The 19,143-nt window shown below is 35.7% G+C and overlaps 2 protein-coding genes across 3 annotated transcripts; one reads left to right on the top strand and one right to left on the bottom strand.

Annotated features, from left to right (window-relative positions):
• Positions 1-1,256: 1,256 nt before the first annotated feature.
• LOC147384920 (Transducin/WD40 repeat-like superfamily protein) lies at positions 1,257-13,642 on the top strand. Its single transcript, XM_086426604.1, has 16 exons — positions 1,257-1,411; positions 1,858-2,281; positions 2,988-3,114; positions 3,214-3,254; positions 4,217-4,310; positions 5,522-6,663; positions 6,814-6,945; positions 7,226-7,298; positions 8,549-8,594; positions 8,756-8,828; positions 9,277-9,342; positions 9,932-10,009; positions 10,246-10,418; positions 11,649-11,695; positions 11,904-12,144; positions 12,918-13,642. Exons 2-16 carry the CDS (start codon positions 1,971-1,973, stop codon positions 13,253-13,255), a joined length of 2,982 nt encoding a protein of 993 aa, XP_086282730.1. The 5' UTR covers positions 1,257-1,411; positions 1,858-1,970; the 3' UTR covers positions 13,256-13,642.
• Positions 13,643-14,356: 714 nt separating this feature from the next.
• Positions 14,357-18,188, bottom strand: LOC147384919 (TRAF-like superfamily protein). Of its 2 annotated transcripts, XM_086426605.1 has the most exons (4): positions 18,050-18,188; positions 17,738-17,801; positions 16,274-17,212; positions 14,357-14,819 (listed from the first exon to the last, which is right to left on the bottom strand). In XM_086426605.1, the coding sequence occupies exons 2-4, from the start codon at positions 17,789-17,791 to the stop codon at positions 14,598-14,600; spliced, it is 1,215 nt and encodes a 404-aa protein (XP_086282731.1). In that variant the 5' UTR covers positions 17,792-17,801; positions 18,050-18,188; the 3' UTR covers positions 14,357-14,597. The 2 variants fall into 2 exon arrangements, with proteins under 2 accessions (XP_086282731.1, XP_086282732.1); XM_086426606.1 differs by lacking the exon at positions 17,738-17,801 and having other exon boundaries at positions 18,050-18,183.
• Positions 18,189-19,143: the final 955 nt, after the last annotated feature.

Below are 19,143 nucleotides of genomic sequence, written 5' to 3'. Positions count from 1 at the left end.
GATATCTATAAAAAACTACGATTTTTTTTCTTCTTATTTTTTAGATAAAAGCCAATCAATAATGATTCTTTAGGGTTGAAATCATTTAAACAAATCATTATCTCAAGTTTTTAGTCAATCTTTCCATGTATTTTAGTTGGAAAAACTCGAAAATTGAAAATGGGTGGGTTTTACAGGTGTCAAGTTCACCACTTTTTATTTTAAACAATGGTAAACTCATTGATAGTAATTAAAAAAGCGTCAAGCTCGACAGTAAATAAAAAGTAGTGAATTCCACAATAAATAGTGGTGAGTTTGATAGTAACAAATGCTAACTTGACACTAAATAAAAATGCCTTGAGTTCGACAGTAAAAATTCTGAACTTGACAATACAAATGACCATTAACAAAAGAAAAAGTTTACCAAATGTCCTGTCAATCTAACGCGCAAAACTTAAGGATTATTTAGAAAGATACCCTTCTGCCAAAGTCCTTCAAGTAAATTTCCCTAAGGGTATGTTTGATTGCACATGGAAAATAGGGTGGAAAATCAATTTTCATGAAAAATGACATTTTTCAAGTGTTTGATTGCACATGGAAATGGAAATTCATTTTCCACCCCATTCAAAAAGTCCACTAAATCATGGATTTCACTTTCCCACCTATATGGGTGGGAAAATGAAATCCACCCATATTTTCCATCCTCAATTCTTCTCTACCACCACCACTACCACTACCACCACCACCACCACCACCACCACCACCATTACACTAACCTCGTCGTCGTCATCGCCGTCACCATTGCTGTCACCGTCACTGTCGCCGTCGGCTCCGTCTCCGACCACCTTCTCTCTCTCAGTTCTTCTTCTTCTTCTTCTCCATCCCTCACCTCCTCTGCCACCACCACCACGTTTTCCCCCCATTTTTCTCACTTACCTCCGTCGTTGCCGCTGCTACCGTCGCTGTCGCCGCCGCCGCATCCTCCCCCTTTTCTCTTCCTCGTCATCTTCTTCTTCCTCTCCCCCTCCTCTCATCTTCTTCCTCCTTCTCTTCTTCTTTTTTCTCATATTTTTTCCATGATTTTATCCAAGTGAAATCAAACAATGGAATTTGATTTTCCAACCCTACCTATTTTCCATTACTAATTTTCTATGGATTTCAAATTCCATGGAAAGTGACTTTCCATGCAATCAAACATATCCTAAGAGTTTTTTTTTTTAAATGGGACTGAGAAGAGTATGCCAACTTTTCATTAGTCTTTCATAGAAGACCACACTCAAGAAGCATGTGTAATGCCTAAATTACCCTTATCGTCCCTGGTTTACTATTGAGATTCCCACTATCAGTATCAGAGATCTTCGGGACAACTACGACCTACTAAATTGAGTTTTTGAGAATCTCTCTCTCTCTCTCTCTCTCTCCTGTGTGAAAGGTGAGATTTTTAATGGATACTTACGTTTATTTATTTATTTATATTTATTTTCCGCTTTTGTCTACTCGAAGATGGTGAAATTTTGTTGTTTAGAGTTTGTTGAGTTGAAATTTCTGATTTTTGTTTCTATGACATCTTAGTCTAAATTCGTTGTTGATTGAGGATTCTCTTACTTTTGGTGGCACAAGAGCATGATTAGATGGAAAATTAGGGTTTAGGTGTTGTTGAAGTTCGAAGAATTGCTCATTATTTAGAAATTGTAGTATAATCGAGAAATTTAGGCTTAATTATTTATTGGGTCAGCTTCGAATATTTATTGCAGAAGAGGAATTATGGCAATTTTTATTTTAAATTTTAATTATTGTTCTAATTTGGATTGTTTATTATGTCTGTGTTGATCAATGGGATGGAAGCTAATTTGATTCATATTTTTCCATCACAAACAGACCCTTTGAACTCATTTGAAACACGGTAATGCTGTGAAAATAGAAGATTGTGTGAAGTAGAAGACAATGATGGGTTTTTTCTTTTTAACGGTTTGTTTTAAGATATTTAAGAGATGAATATGGATTCTTTAAATTCTGAAAGTTTGGTTAGTAGGAAGGAAAAGAAGAAGTTGATTGGGGTGGGAAACCGTGGGGGATCCAAGAAGAATGCTAGAACTTCGGCAATGGAGGGAGAGAGTTCGGATGCTTTTGCAATGGATGAAGATAGTCATGGTGTTTCGGTTTTGATGTTTGATCATTCTATCGAGAATCACTTTAGATCCATGGATACGATTTCTAAGATTTGTGGAGCGGAGGGACAAGAAGAAGAAGGTTTCGATTTGAGTGAGGTGGAACGGTTATCTTCCACAATTACTTTCCTAAGGTGAACTCTCTTTTCGCTCTTTCCTTCTGATTTAATTTAGAAAATTTCAGCTTGGAATTTTGTGTGTTGTAGTTCATCGTCATCATCATCATAATCTATGCTTTATCCCAAATATTGATGTTGGCACCATTTTTGTAGTTTAGGTCTATAATTTCGTTGAATGAAGTTCACTCAGGGGAATCCATTGGATCAAGGAATTGTATATAATTTGAGGTTCTCAAGAATTTTGCCATGAACCTTAATTTCTTTCTCATTTTAGTATGTCAAAGGATGTGGAAGTTATTCACATTGGGATGGGACTTGCTAGGGTGACATGTCTAGATTTTTTAATGAATTAATAGTATGGTTGCATCCGCCATAGATTCAATGTTCATGAGTCTTCTGCAGATACAATACCATCATGTGGTTATCGACTGATGTACAGGCATTTTTATGCATAAAAGAACCTTTTTTTCCTAGCTCATATTGAAAAACTGGTTACTAATTGCACTTCCTATTCATTTGAAAATGTGTAGTTACTTTTCCTTCCTGATGGGTTTCTTCACTAAATTTTATACAGGATCCGTAAAAACTAGCTTGAGCTTTTCATGTTTGCATACTTTTTTAAAACTAAAATAAAAAATCTTATTAGGTCGATAGCATATTGCTAACTTTATTGAGTTTATTTGAATGGCTGAGAATGAACTGAATTCATGCACTCATACAGAGAATGGAAGCAATTTTATTATAAGCCAAGAACCATTAGGTTTGCTTGCGAAATTGGAGGATCACAAGGAAAAGATGTTGTTGAGGGGGTAAACTTACCTCAGTTTTCTTCTGCATGTGTTCCCCAGGTACATTCGTAATAATAATGCATTTATTTTTGGCAAAAAATATGTTTAGATTTTTATTTTATTTTTCCTTTTGATTATTCGGGTTGCATGTTGTCACAGCTAGAGAGACTATCAAGCTATACAAGTGCTTTGGAAACCAGGTATTTTTTTATTGTTTTAGGCTTTGATTTGAAAGCTCAGAAGTTTAGAGATGCGGTTATGTTTAATTTTGTAAGATTTAAGATTAAGATAATTATTGGAGATTCTTGCTCACATTCCCTTGAATTTTTCATACAACTGATCCATGCCTTAAAAGTTAAATAGAAGTGAGAGGGCTAGGAAACATTATCAGTTTGTTATAGTAAAAATTCTAAAATATGTTTTGTCCAATAAAATTTTGAGATTATCTTATTCGCCAGTTGTACCAATACAAACTATTTATTTTAATGGTATGCATTTTTCTCTTTTCTTGGTAAAAAGTATGTGGAGAGTAAACTTGATAAACAAAATACAAAATACAAGTATTGGCATTAAAGAACATCTGATGGATTCATTGTAATTGTTGGAAGGGAGGGGAGATTCATAGATGAGAGAGGGAGTAAGATTTTGAAGTGGGATTAGTACCTACTGTATAGCCTTTTTCCTTTTGAATTAAGTAGTGAAGAGTTTATTAAAGTTAATATATTATGAAAAATTTGATGTGGTACTCCTTGGCAGATCTGTAAAGTTATGAAGCATTTGCTGTGGTACTCCTTGGCGGAGCTGTAAAGTGCAAATCTTTTTTGCTTTATAGGTTCCACTGCCATGTTGCATATTCCTTCAACTGCAATACATGGATAGTTCCATGTTTCTTCGTTCTTATGTTTAGGTTGGCTAGCATTACAACTTAATACTTATATTTTGTGATAAATTCTATATGGTGCTTTCTGTCGTATTTATATATTTTGTGATATACTTTGACCGTTCTAGGGACGACTGCCTTCTCAGGTCCATCAATATATCTCTACATTTTTTATTTTTTGGTGTTAACAATTAATCATTTGGTTGCTTTGTAGAATGTTTCTCCTTGGATATTTATGCAGCAGAGATCTTGTTGAATGTTTCTCATTAAATCTTTTTGCAGCAAAGATTTTGTGTTATATGTAGGAGGGCCTGTTTGGGCATTGGATTGGTGTCCTAGTGTTCATCAAAGGTCGGACTGTCAAATCAAGTGTGAGGTACTTTATGCTATCTACCTTGAAGAGTAATATTTTTGGATCTATAAAAAAAAATTGGAACTTTAAATTTGCACAGCAATATATATATATATATATATTTTATAGGTAAAGGGTTAGTGGTTTGCAAGTGAAGTTGGGTTCAAAGGGTTTGAACCTAGGATATTGGAAAAACACTCCACATCTTACCAACTTAGCTAAGTTGGCATTTCTTGCACAGCAATATTCTTTGGTCTTCAAATTTTAATTTTAATTTTTAATGTTTGGTCATAGTTTGAGCTTAAACTGATTCGTTTCTGTCTCTCCCTACTTCTAACCATTTCTTCTGTCTTTGATTTGTAGTTATTTTTATATTTATTATGATTTAGCTAACTCGTTTCATTGCTAAAGAGTAGCTTTTTTTTTTTGTAATTTTTTTTGAATAGCTTGCTTCTATTCCTCTCTACCATCTTGGGTGGGTAGTTATTTGTAATTTTGTATGTTAATCGTGATTTGGCAAACTTGTTTTATTGCTAGATGAGTATGTCATTGTTCCACTCCTCAATTAATCACTCTAACATCCAATTTTAAGATTGTCAAAAGACTAGTAGATTTCAGACTATTAAAAAATAGACATTTGATTTCATAAAAATATGACATTTGACCATACAATCATGAACAGATGCATGTGCTACATATATAGCAATAATACAAGATTGTTTACAGATGGCACCTAAGTTCCTCTCTGAACAGAACAATTGAAAATTTGACATTTGATTTCATAAAAATCCCCCAATTGTTGATTGCTGTTATATGTGCAACGCAAGTGGTGAATTTTAGGGTAATCTTCAAGAGGAATTCAAGGGGCTATTCCTCAAGGAGTTTGTATTTGAGTGGAAGTCAGTGATTTTTCGGCAGTCTTAGTGCAGCGTGGGATTGTTGAGTTGTGGGTTACTTGGGCCTTTGTTTCTATATTTTTGAGTTTGGTCTCCTCAACGACTGAGGAGATAGTGTCCTTTTAACTCATGCATTTTTTTTTCATAAATTGAATCCTTTGCTTATAAAACAAATTTATATTTTGGTGAAACTTTTGTGGTGTTATTGTTTGGAAGTCTGCTTGGATGGACATGATTAGATAGAAACTTCTCTCTTAAAATATGTGGCGATTTTCTTGCTTGTGTAGACATGCGTGCCAATTTTTCTGATTACTTTCTTTCTGGCTTCTTACCTTTCAGTATCTTGCAGTTGCTGCCCATCCTCCTGACTCTTCTTATCACAAGATAGGTGCCCCTTTGACTGGGAGAGGAGTTGTTCAAATATGGTGTCTTTTAAATGTCAATGTGGACAAGGGAAAAAAAGAGGAAGAACTGCCTACATTGAAGAAGAAAAGAGGGCGACCTAGAAAAACAATTGCAGCAGAAGACTCTTCAAGTGCTTTAGGGAGTAGTGACAACCAAGTTGTTCAAGCATCAGTGGTTCAATTAGATACATTTAATGAGAAAGAGTCGGCTCCATTAAAGAAAGTGAGAGGGAGACCTAGAAAGAAAAAAGCTGAGGAATCTTTAGATGATTTTGATGCTTTAGGCAGTGACAACCAGGTAGTTCAAGCACTTGCCGTTCAATCAGATACTTTTAGTCAGAAAGGGTCAGCTTCATTGAAGAAAGCAAGAGGGAGGCCTAGAAAGAAAAAAGCTGAGGAATCTTTAGATGATTTTGATGCTTTAGGCAGCGACAACCAGGTAGTTCAAGCACTTGCCGTTCAATTAGATACTTTTAGTGAGAAAGAGTCAGCTCCATTGAAGAAAGCAAGAGGGAGACCTAGAAAGAAAAAAGCAGATGAACCTTTAGATGATTCTCACAGAGGCAGCCAATGTGTTGTAGCACTTTCTGCTGAACTCCCAGAAGATTTATCTGTGACTGGAGCAGATAAGAATACCCAAGAACTTGCTATGCTAAAAAGCCATGATAAAGACATTGTGCTGGAGACAGATACACAAGAAGGCTGCATCCGTGCAGTACGAACTTGTAAAGCAGGTCTTGTTACTCCCACATGTAAGAGAAAAATGAAAGATAAGGCAAGGGCAAAGAGTTATAATAACAGTGTTTCTCCCCTTTTGTTAACCCAAAACGAGGATGGGGAATCTCAGGATGCAATGACATCAACACATGAAGTAGCAAATAGCACGCCTTTGGAAATTAGCACTGATAGCTTTCATCTTCCTAAGGATGTTTCTTTGCCTAGGCTTGTGTTATGTCTGGCCCACAATGGAAAAGTTGCATGGGATGTGAAATGGCGGCCTTGTAATTTTGGTGATTTGGAATGCAAGCATCGTATGGGTTATCTTGCCGTATCGCTAGGCAATGGTTCTCTTGAAGTGTATGCTATTTTCCTTAAATCTGTCAAAATGTTGTCCCTTTTTCTGCATTTTCTTTTCTCATCATTTGTATAGTTGATGGTTATATTCAATTCGTTGTTTAAATAGTTGTGCGACTTTTCTTTTTGTTGAACCTTGAATACAACATGCAGGTGGGAGGTTCCTTCTCCAAGAACAATCAAATTTTCATTTTCTTCTTGTCAGAAGGATGGTATTGATCCACGTTTTGTAAAGTTGGAGCCAGTTTTTAAATGCTCGAAGTTGAAGTGTGGAGACCGACAGAGGTAATTAGGATGATTGTTTCATAGAGGCCATATTTGGTCACATTTGTTAATATAAAAGTGGAATACTCTGGCAAAAGAGGCATATAAATAGATTATTTGCCAATACTTGAAGGTGCCACCTCAGTGAGGTGGTTAAGTGTGTGGTAATATGACAGACCCGTGATCATAGGCCTGTCTTCACACACTTAACACCTATATAAGAAAATGTTTGTCAATATTTGGACAACTTCGTTTATTTCTCTTACCTATTAATTACTTAATTTATGGTTTTGTTAAACAGCATTCCTCTTACAGTGGAGTGGTCACCTTCCTTCCCGCATGATTTAATACTAGCTGGATGTCATGACGGAACAGTAATGTTTGCACCACCTCTTGTTGTATCTTTTGTTTATTGCTTTCTTCTCCAGTTAACTACATTGAATTCTAGGGTGGATTATATAACAATCTCAATTTCTGGTCTTCTTTGTTTTCCCTAACAATGTTCCTTTCAAAATGATTCATACTTTTAATTTTTCCTATATTTTTTTTTATTGACCCGCCTCCCAAGTTCTGCGGATCCAATGTTTTGAAAATCCCATCTCGAGACACTTGAGACTTACGCTTTGTGTCTAGAGTCTAGACGCAGGGGGTCCTGGCCTTGAGGGTTAAGCCTAAATTGGTTTATACAAGGTTTACACCTCACCCAATAAAGGCTTAAGCTTAGATGGTTTGGGTTGTGAGCTGCAAGTAAGGATTAAGCCTTCTCATTTTAGGCACAGATACACATAATTTAGCAAGTTATTTTAAAATATTTTCCTTTCTTTTTCCGAAACCCCGACTATTTATTTTATATGCTGCAAAACCTTGATAAGGATGATTTATATCATCTTATGACTCACTTAAATTAGGAAATTGTCATAAATGGTTTGGTTAGCTTTCAGCCAGAAGTTTTAAGTGACTACATTTCTGTATTGGTGGTCAAATGGAAAATGCTAGAGCTTTAAACTGTTAAAAACGTGAGCTTTGTATGTGTGGGATAAAGATTCTTCAGATTGAATTCAATGAACACTCAAATTAATCAAATCTTCTACGACTGTCAATGTTATTATGTTTGCCTAAAATAAACCTTGTTTTCTTTATTTTGTCGACTAATTGAGGGACAATATTGCATTTGCATTACCAATTGAAGTTGTTAAATACAAAATATAGTAAGGGAACAAGTAATGGAGTCCTTAAAATGATAAAGGGGGTATTTTAGCTTCATAGACTTTTCATAATAAAAAACAAGCATTTTAGAAGACATAAATTTGTACAAAGATGTTAGTCTTTTTTTTTTCTGTTGAATGTAAGAGGTATAAAACCTCTTTAAATAGGTGTATTAAGGTTGCTTCTTCTTTTTTTACCGCTAAACACTACTGAAGAGCTTCTTTGAAGAGAAATTGATTTCTACTTTCCCTAGTTGATTTCAGTTTTCAGGTATTATTATTGCATTCTTCTTTCTCTTTACTGCCTTTTCGTTTCTGTTTAACACCATTAAACCTTGCTACCTTGTTTGAAGGTTAAACGTTGATGCTAATTTTATTTAATTGTTGGGATGAGAATTGATGTGGTTCTGTACATTCAGGTTGCACTGTGGAAGTTCGCTGCAAGTGGTTCCTCTCAATGTACAGGTATCACATGAGCCAATTATGTCTTTGTCTGTCTTCTCTCTTCTAGATATTAGCTTATATAACAGCTAAGGGAAGGGGTGGAATGCATTTTTTACCATAGTTTTCTGTTGTTAATGAAGAGGAATTAAAAGTGAACCTACTGTGTTCTTGTCTGTTTGCAGATACAAGGCCTTTACTTTGCTTCAGTGCAGACACTGTTCCTATAAGGGCACTTGCTTGGGCCCCTGATGAAAGGTAAATTTGATTATTGCTTTTAAATAATATATTTTCTAGGGTGTTCCAGAAAGAAATGAGTACAGGTGTTGATACTTCTATAAATTATCTATTGGTGGAAAAGGGAACATGAAAGATGTGGCATTTTCTTATAATAAAAAAAACTTGAAAGATGTTTTACTGATCTGAAAATATTGAAGGATCTTTCCAATGTTCGAAGATGATTTAGTTCACCTTCATTAGGTAGTGAAGCCACTCCATTGGCACTTTCACAAATGTACGCCGAATATTAAGAACGGAAGATTTACTCATAAATCATAATAGGTTCGAAAATTGTCAATCTCCATGGGCTTTTGAATCTCATAGAACAAAGCAATGGCAAACGAATTCTCTCCATTTTCTAGAGCTCAGAGAAGATTGAATAATTTGTTGATTGAAAGATCTGAAAATGCAATTTTTTAATTTACAGTGATCCAGAGAGTGTGAATGCAATAGTTACCGCAGGACATGAAGGACTAAGGTTTTGGGACTTACGGTAAGGGTGAATGCTTGTTTTTTTAAGTAAAATTTTAAAATAATTTTTTTGCATCTCCTCTCTTTTCCGTTAATTTACCAACTTATTAGTTCTGTTTCAACTCATTGCAATTCATTTGGATGAGGAACTTGATGCTTTTTTACAATTTTATTTTGCTGTGACAAACAGAACAAAAAAGGATCTTAGAAAGGTACACATGTCTATGTGTAGAGAAATGTAAATTTTACCATTGCACATTCACTGGTATACCTGTAAATGCTCAGCTTTGGTAAAACTACTTATGTAGATGAAAGCAAGGCCTTAATTGTTGATATACGATAATTTAAGGGTTTTAAAGTTATATATTGCTTGCTACATAACCTGATGATTCATGGGGCTGAGTAAAGAGCGTTTACCAGATCTTGTGAACACTTGGTTTGTTCCCTGATCAATATTGTCCTATTTCTTGTTTCTCTCAATCGACCGTGTTATCCTTCCAAGCTTGCATCATCTCTCCTCATGTATGCAATATTTCATACATCCATGTTAATTATGAAGTATTTGCAATAGCTAAAACTCAAAAATGAAATTTCATCGTTGTCCCCTGCAGTGATCCACACCGTCCTCTCTGGGACCTTAATTCAGTGCGCAGGATCATATATAGCGTGGATTGGCTGCCAGATCCAAGGTGTTCTTTTGTCTTTCTTCTAATGAAACTGCATACAAAACCATACATTCATTTGCGAGGCCTTTCTTCTAGAGAGCTTATATTGCCACACCAACTTTTGCTAATGCTGTCCCAAGATGTTTGCTTATTCTTTGGTGATTTACATATGCATTGGGGTGGTGTTAGCAAAAGTTGTTGTGGCAATAGAATCTCTCTTCTTTTATTTGTCCTTATTTATTCGTTCCATGTTTTTATAGATGTGTCATTTTATCCTTTGACGATGGTACCCTAAGGATCCTTAGCTTGTTGAGGTCTGCATATGATGTTCCTGTGACCGGAAAACCTTTTGTTGGAACACAACAGCAAGGGTTGGACAGTTATTTCTGTTCATCATTTCCTATCTGGAGTGTTCAAGCATCACGACTAACAGGTACTTGCTTTGCACTAGGAGATAATATTATCAAGTGTATGATGGAATTTACAGGACTATCCAGGTCTTATTTATTTACTTACACATGGGCATACATGTATATCTCGGTGAGAGCTCTGGAACATGTGACAAATATGAAAAAGTAATGAATTGCACATATCACAAATTTATACACTTGTTTCATGAGCTTGAAAAAAATATTTTTTGATGAATTATTTTATAAATTCCTTGTGATTTTTTTTCTTCTTCAAATTATACATGAAGACATTAAGAGATAGTAATACCCCAAGAAGAACTTATTTATGGACTTGTAATTGTTTGATTGTGTAATTGACATGCATCAATGCATGCCTCTTGTGTGTTGCTAACATGGAACTTTCTTCCTTCCCCCTTTTCATTTTGCTTCAAACACAGTCTTTTTCTCTTCTTCCCACGAGGAATTGTCAATTACTAAAGTTCTAAAATTGATCTCCAGTGATTTTCTTACAAGCATGTTAGTTGTTCGACATGCTGACATATCTCCTTGAGACACAAAAGTTATGTTGTGTCTCATAGTGTACGTGTGGCCCTATGAGATGAGGATTCGCCCATTTTACTAATTAATTTATGGTCACTTGCTGGATGTCTATTTTCTGAACCTGACAACACATTCTTTCTCATTATTTTTTTATTGTACATGGGTCTCATTTTTTTGTCTAGAGTATTTTTTTTCTGAATATTATGTTAATGTTCTTGTTGCTATTGTTCAATCAAGGTTAACTCCTGATATAATAATACGTGGACCTTGACGATGGATGATAGATATTATTCCTTTCAGTTTATCAGACCCATCACAATTAAAGATGGTTCTCGAACCACGGCCAAGGATGATTCATGCTATGGGACTGGAAATTCAGTTATCCATCAAGGAAACAAAACCACCATAGTTTCTCATTAATCTAGTGTTTTGCCCTTCAATAACAGATTTAGTAAGTTGTCTTAATCATGTCTTTTATAAACACACAATAACATGAGACGTGGATCTGGACAGAGTTGAATGGCAGAACAAGATTCATTTAGCCAACCCAAATCTTTTGGATAAGATTTCAATGATGATGATCTTAATCTTGTCTTTTATACAATTTATAGTGAGAATCAAGAAATTAATTCTGCCTTGCATTTAATTGTTAGTCTATTGCACTTTTCAACCATCTTTATTCATTATAATGGAAGCTCCTTCTCCTATTTTAGGTATGATTGCATATTGCAGCTCAGATGGTTCTGTTCTCCGTTTTCAGGTTATTTCAACTTTCTCCTTTTTGCCTTCTCAAATTATTATTTATCTTTCCTACTTTTTCGATTGAATTGTGACGCTTGCCAATATTCGAGTTTCTTATCACAGCTTTAATAAATGCCTAAGTTTATGTATGAATTCACCATACTATATTCTGTCGAACCGCCTCTAACTTTTTACCTCCAAATCCATTTATTTATCACCATAACTAGCTTACAAGCAAAGCAGTGGATAAAGATGCTTCACGCAATCGGGCCCCACATTTTCTCTGTGGGTCACTGACTGAAGAGGATATGAATCTTACAATCAACACTCCAATGCCAAACATTCCATTCCCGATGAAGAAGTCTCTGAACGAGTGGAGCGACACCCCGAGGTCCATTCGTGGTTTTTTGTCAGATATGAATCAAGCAAAAAGAGGAAGCGAACCAATGTCAGACAACCAAACCATGGGTAAGTATGACGGTTATACTACTGTAGACTATAGCTTCCTATCGTAGTGACAGAGCTGGGGTTCTGGAATAATTCAGTGAGGAAAAAAATTTTCACCAAGTCGGGGAAAAGAACATATTGTTACTCATGGACAATATGGAGGTGTATAGATATTAACAAAATTATGAATTTAAACATAATATAAAAGTGTATTCTTCAGAACTTTGTAAATGAGTGGGTTGTTCCTTTATCGTTTTTTGACCTCTTAAAGGGGTGGAGTTTCAATATCTTCTCTGCTAGAAAGAGGCATCTCTGGGCTATCCTCCCGTCCGCTATTGCTTGGGGTCTTTGGAGAGAACGCAACAACAGGATATTCCTCGGCAAGGAAAGCTCTTCTCAACAAGTGATCTTAGAAATTTTGGGGCTGATTTTCCTTTGGACGAAGATGAGTAAGGACTTTGAGGGAGTGTGCTTTCAAGATTTTGTTTTTAATTGGGGAAGCATTTGTGATTCTTAGTTCCCCGTCAGACATGTTCTCTTTTCCGTTGTTTTTATCTTTCTGTATTGTTGACGGTCGTTTGTAGTTTTGGGGGCTATCTCAGCCTCCTTTTCTCCATTTATAAAAGTTATATTTATCCAAAAAAAAAAAACTTTGTAAATGAGTCGGGGATTAAATCATCGATTGGAAGAATTACGAATTAATCATGACTTTTTAAAAAATCTGAGAATTTTGTGCTTCCTAGCATCTTTCGAATGTTATTAATCCCCGTTCTTATTCCCTATCTTTGTGGCAGCTTTGTGTTACGGTGATGATCCCTCCTCGCATATTGTTTCTGGGGACACATCTGCTCCGAAGAAAAAAACATCAAACAACAAAACAAGCAAGAAGAAAAAGCCTGATGCAGACGTAGCATGCGAGGAAGAGCTAGAGAATTCAAGAAGCAGAGAGAACAAGAAGAGCGAAGCGAATGTAGAAGTTTTTCCTTCCAAGATGGTAGCAATGCATAGAGTGAGATGGAACATGAACAAAGGTAGTGAGAGATGGTTGTGTTATGGAGGTGCTGCTGGAATTGTACGGTGTCAGGAAATTTCCGCGTCTTCTGTTGCAGATCGATCCCTAAGCAAGAAATGAACCCATTTATGTGCTCAGCACGGATGAGTCCTACGCCTAGGCCTGGCCCTTGATGGGCGTAAAACCCGAAACCCAAGATGGCCCAATGATCAATTTTTTGTCCATGGTCATAAAATTGAGCCAAATCAAACCTTGAGCCAATAATTTAGTCTCTTAGAACAAGGATGGTCGGATTTTTGGGTCATATAATGTTAGCACATATGATATGTTCAACCTATAACAACCAAGCCTAAAGGCCCATCTCCCATAGCAAGCCAACTAACAATTGAGTCAATGCTAATGATATTTATTTAAGTGGGAACTGTCTTATTTGTTTCTATTTTCCATACAAAAGATTACTCTTTGTATTCTGCTTATATAGTTTCAAGTATGGAAGCTTAGAGAAAAGGGCCATTGTATATTACCTAAATGTCCTCATCTTTAACCTCTAGAAGTCCATCTTCAGGCCCTTCTACCTCTTTTAAGGGTAAAATTATCTCTTCAATCAAATTACATTCTTGTTCTTGAAAAAAAATTCCATGTTTTGCTCTTAACTATTAAAATCGCTATGCCTTCGATCGTACATGCCTTTAAATCCGATTAAATCTTGAGATTTCTTTTTTCCCTAAAACCATACAGACTTTATAAACAATTTCAATAACTATTTTATTGCTCTTAAGATGCATGTTAAATTGCTTTTCTAAGAACAAGAAATAGGGAAATTTCCTATTTAGTTTTTGAAATTTTTGAGCACTCATCAAACAGAGATGATCGTCATAAAGTACTCCATTTAATGCTTGGCCAGGCATGAGGTATTGTTTCTGTTTAAGTAGGGTGGATTGTGAGATGTGAGGCTTGAGATGGTAGCTTGAACTACCACATTAAATGGCTTATGGGTTTTCATAATCTAATGAGAAGGGTTCCTCGGTTTACGATTGTTGTACTGTAATGACATAAGCAAAATCATTGTTTCAAAATTAGAAGGTTGTTCCTGTTTCAATTTAAAGCATACAAACCACATTTAAAATAAATCACTATTTCATAGCAGCACTGGAACATATAAACACCAATCGACAACACTTTGAGTGATTGTTTAGCATAAGAACTCAAATTCCACGATAATTTCCCAAAAAATCAATAAATTTATTAGATGTAGAAGAACAAAATTGCGGCTTTCTGATGTTGACGAGCCATATAATTCACTTAAATTTAGGCAAAATAAAAAAGCCTATAAATGCAACTTACAAGAACAGGAAACCATAAGTGCAGAGCTACAAAGACCAATGATCCAAAACTGATTAAAACAACCATAGATGGAATATTGTCGAGAATTCAGTCTTAGGAGAGGTGAAGGATCTCTGTATCATGACTCTGACCCGTTGCCACTGAGTTCTTGAGATGTCTGAACTTGGGTCTCGGATTCCTCTTGTACATGCTTGGGCTTGTTTGAAGTATTCGAGCTCTCCTCACTGTCTTTATCGGGGATGTAAGGCTCTACTGGCCCCAACTTTGCATCTAGCTCCTTGACTGCCAAGGATAAAGATCTCACGTCCCAAGCTTTGGATAACTCACTGAGAGATGATGACTGTCACAGAAGTTCTTTTCTTGGTTATTTTTTTCTTTGATAGATATCAATTTTATTAGTAAAAATGGGAGGAAAGATGAGCTTAACCATCCAACCTATCACTTCATGTCAATAAGATATAGTGAAAAATACAGAGAAGGGTCAAAATTGGATGTTTATGCTCACCCAAGTGATGATTGTACAGAAAATCAACTTAAAAGAGCAAATAGATGCTCATACACCATCTTAATAGATTTTTAGTAGTGTTTTGACACACTTGGATCCACCTTTGACCCCACTCCTGCTTCCATACCATTTCAAAAATAGAGCTGCAGTGCTACAAGATGGACTGACATGCGGACATCATGCCATGATGTCAAACTTACCATTAGGTGCCAGGAGCATGTCAGCTAGGTGCCAAGGATATTCCAATTGGTGACCTTTCCCTCCACTCAACATTATCTCATGTCACAGGGCATGATGGTTGAAAATATATCTATCGTGGGGGTTGATTAGAGGTGAAGGTCAGGAGACCATGAGAATGATCTGCTTTCCTCTTAAAAGCTTGCAAGAGAAGGAAGACCGCCATGAATACGAGTCATCTATTAGAGAGCACATAGCTAACCATTCTGTCAATTGACATACCATGTTCGAGCACTAACAACATACTTCATTTACTAGAGGGGCATGTGTCATTTCATGTCAAGGGCACAAGTCAACAACATAATTTGACTTTTGTCAAAAATAAAGGATCATGTAGACGATTACCTCTTTGTTGTTTGTTGGGGGATCTGAAAGGGAAAAAACAATAGACTATTTGAAGGGAAGAAACATTTTCAACAAGAAGTTCTAATCAACATTGTTGGTCATATATTTTGGTGCAAGGTTTTCAAAGAATTTAAGGGAGTGTTATTTATTGTGTCTTTTATCTCAGCTGTTGGATTAGGGTTTAATCTAATGGTTAGGATATGTTCCTGTTTTGCACACCATAAATAGCAATATTAGGAGGTTTTTAATTAGATTAGGGTTTTCTTCTTCTAGGTGATGAGTGAGATAGGAAGAGGAGTGTACAAGGGTTCTAGGGCTTGGGTTTGGGATTAAACCTTGAGAGGTTATTTCTTGTATTGTTTTTCTTTGATTTCTTAATGAAGAAGATAGGATCTATCCGTGGACGTAGGCATCATTGCCGAACCATGTAAATCTTGGTGTTATTTAGTTTGTTCTTTATTTTCTTTGCTATTTTTTTCTTAATCGTATTGAGCAGGTATCTCCAAATTCATAATAGTCTTCTTTGAAGATCTTCTGTTTAGATGGGATAAAGTCGATGATGAGTAGTAGTTGTTTTTCCTTTTTGTATGCAAGTAGAGAAGTAGATTTATCAACCTTGTGGCCATTTCTTTTTAGTTTTCTTAATAAATTTTCTTTACCCATAAAGAAAGAAAATAAAAAGAGAAAGTTGAACAAGAAAGACCCACCTTTTCTAGTTGCCCCACCCGATGCTTCAGATCCTCCACAGACTCCCCTTTGTGAATTACTTGAAGAATGTGTAGCACATGAGAACTGAGAAACTCTAAACCGTGTTGCTTGATCATACATTGAGGAATCGTGGATTGACAACCCACTGGGTAGAAAGGGCAGTTCACAAGCTTCATGGGGCAAACAGTTATACAATGCCTATCCATCTCATGCCTCATGATACTCTCTGAGCAATTCTGCTCACATGGAAGGACCTTGAAAGGGCAAACCGAGTCGTGCTTTTCCAGGTGCACTACACAAAAGCTAGCATTACAACCCTCGTTCATACAATTTATAGACCTAAAATTGCATTGGTTTCCATGCTCAACAAGCTCTTCAGCGCTGTCAAATTTCATTTCACAGTGGAATATGTTCTTAAAGTCAATGTTTTTCAGTAAATTTTGTGCAACGGCTTCCCTTCGATCCATTAACCAAAACCCACTAATTTCCATCTCTTGTACAAAGTCATCTATCTTATCGTCCCTACTTTCACTCAATAACCATCCCGAAACCCGACTAAAAAAATTCCTCTTTGTACTTGCGAAATCGTCGACAAAATCCGAGATAATATCCGTTGGATGGTCAGAAGTTTCTCCATCCGGATCATCTTCTTGGATCACAGACTCGACGATAAATGTTTCGCTTCTTTGGGTAAGATAGTCTACCATTTCCTTTCTCACATCAACGACTACTGAAGCGGGGGCTTTGAAGAGATCACCAGTTGTGTTGTCAACACAAGCGGTAGCTAATCCAGGTAGAAAGACTTGTGCAATCTTGTGAACTACTTCTGAATCGAAAAGATCACAATGGAACAATGGTGCTCCATCTTTAATTTCTTCAAATTTCTCCTGATTTAGTCCCAAATCTGTTCTCGGAAGATCATCCATACTTATAGAGACCTGTTAACAAATTTGACCACAATGAATAATTGTTGAAATATGATGCACAAATGCATTTGTTTCTCTTCCAATCATGGTTTTTAAACTCGGTATTCCGTCTCGTCTCGTTCAGCTCCGATACCGAGTCGTCTCGGACGAGTTTTCCGATACGTTTGAGACGTCTTGTGAGACAAATCAATAAATTGCACTGTGACTCACAAATCTCGGTCAAAAAATGACTTTGTGAGTTGGTCTCGTTCAGCTCTGATACCGAGTTAACTCGGGCGATACGTCTCGGTCTCGGACGAGTTTAAAAACCATGCTTCCAATAAAAACTCTGCAGATTGTCTACTCGCTTAATCTGATTAGGTAACCCATCCAATCTACAAAATCTAGCCCTAGATGTGTTCTAGAAAACCCCTAATTTGATATAAAAATCAAATCTTTTTCAGAAAATTCAAACAAATAGAGATAAATCACATGACAATTATCCTAAAATGTATGAAATCAAATATCATAATAGAACAATGGTGCTCCATCTTTAACCTCTTCAAATTTCTCCTGATTGAGTCCCAAATCTCTTATCGGAAGATCATCCATTGTTATAGACCTGTAAACAAATTTGATCACAATTAATAGTTGTGAAATATGATGCATTTGTTCCTCTTCCAACAAAACACTCCATAGATCGTCTACTCGGTTAATCTGATTAGGTAACCCATCCAATCTACAAAATCTAAGCCTATAGGTGTTCCTCAAAATCCCAAATTTTATATAAAAATTAAATCTTTTTCAGAAAATTCAAACAAATAGAGATAAATCAGAATAAAATTACCCTAAATTGTATGAATTCCGTACCAGAATGGTGCTAATGGAGCCAAAATCTCCAAAATTTCTGACTATTAGAGAACCGATTCCACGATCTTAGATCGAAGCTTCATTTGCAAGAAGGTTGAAATTTCCCTCTTCAGAGTTCAGAAAATCAAATCAGGACAACTTGAAGGATTTTATTAGATTCTTCTCTCAATTTATATATATTATTAAAAAAAGGGAAATTACTTAATGGTCCCTGGAAGAAAATTTTCTTTCTATTTAATCCCTGGCTTTTGGGGGTTAGGTAAATAGCCCATTTCTAATTAGTCCCTGCACCTCATCCTAGACCTTTCTCACAATTGAAATGTCGAAATTGCCCTAACCATTCAAATTCACTATTTTCATCTAAAAAAATTAGATTTTTGACGTTCTGATCGAGTTTTGGAGACTTCATTTTGATGAAAAAGATTTGAAAGGAAGAAGAAACCATTTTTAAGGATTTTGAAGATATAATGTTTAAAAAAAAAAAAGGATATTTTAATGTATTTTAGTTGGAAAAACTCGAAAAAAATGAAAACAAATAAATGATTTGAAGACGATCTCTCCCACCCGTTTTCATTTTTTCGAGTTTTAATACAAATATGTCAACTTTTGGCGAGTCTCTAATAGAATGGATCATTGGTAGTAGCTTTTTCAAATAATAACATAGGTTGCATGTTTAGTTGATAATATCATTTGATATTTTAATAATTCCCATTCAATTTATCCAAACCAAACTAATGGCCTCAACAAGGCACATTGAGTCTTTTTAGACCTCTCCAACTTATACTAATAAAATAAAAAATGATCTTGTATTCTGTAAATAAATTCGATGAAAATAGATTCAATAACACATACTACAACAGATTGAAGTGGTCTCATATATCTTAATGAATGGATTATATTAATTGTGTTGTTCATCATTAAGAAGAAGATGATGGCACATTGGCAATGGTAGTGTTGATATGGTGAGGGCAACAATGTCATTTTCCTTTAGTTCATAATAAAAGACTGAGGTCAAGGGTTAAATATGATCGGTTCATATTTCACAAATAAGGGATTTCAAATATTCACAAATTCTTTGGAGCATTCTTTTTGCT

The sequence above is a fragment of the Akebia trifoliata genome, chromosome 15, assembly GCF_017979445.1.
Source record: "Akebia trifoliata isolate Shusen 1 chromosome 15, ASM1797944v1, whole genome shotgun sequence".
Lineage (NCBI taxonomy): Eukaryota > Viridiplantae > Streptophyta > Magnoliopsida > Ranunculales > Lardizabalaceae > Akebia > Akebia trifoliata.
Note: the sequence above shows the minus strand (reverse complement) of the source record. Positions and strands in the feature narration are given on the sequence as shown.

Coding starts and splice junctions, on each gene's coding strand:
- LOC147384920 (XM_086426604.1), top strand. CDS start 1,971: ATGAATATGGATTCTTTAAATTCTGAAAGTTTGGTTAGTAGGAAGGAA. Junction 3,255..4,216: donor ACAAGTGCTTTGGAAACCAG/GTATTTTTTTAT, acceptor ATCTTTTTGCAG/CAAAGATTTTGTGTTATATG. Junction 8,595..8,755: donor TGGTTCCTCTCAATGTACAG/GTATCACATGAG, acceptor GTCTGTTTGCAG/ATACAAGGCCTTTACTTTGC.
- LOC147384919 (XM_086426605.1), bottom strand. CDS start 17,791: ATGGATGATCTTCCGATAAGAGATTTGGGACTCAATCAGGAGAAATTT. Junction 17,213..17,737: donor ATCAGGAGAAATTTGAAGAG/GTTAAAGATGGA, acceptor ATTTGTTAACAG/GTCTCTATAAGTATGGATGA. Junction 14,820..16,273: donor GGGTGGGGCAACTAGAAAAG/GTGGGTCTTTCT, acceptor CTTCTGTGACAG/TCATCATCTCTCAGTGAGTT.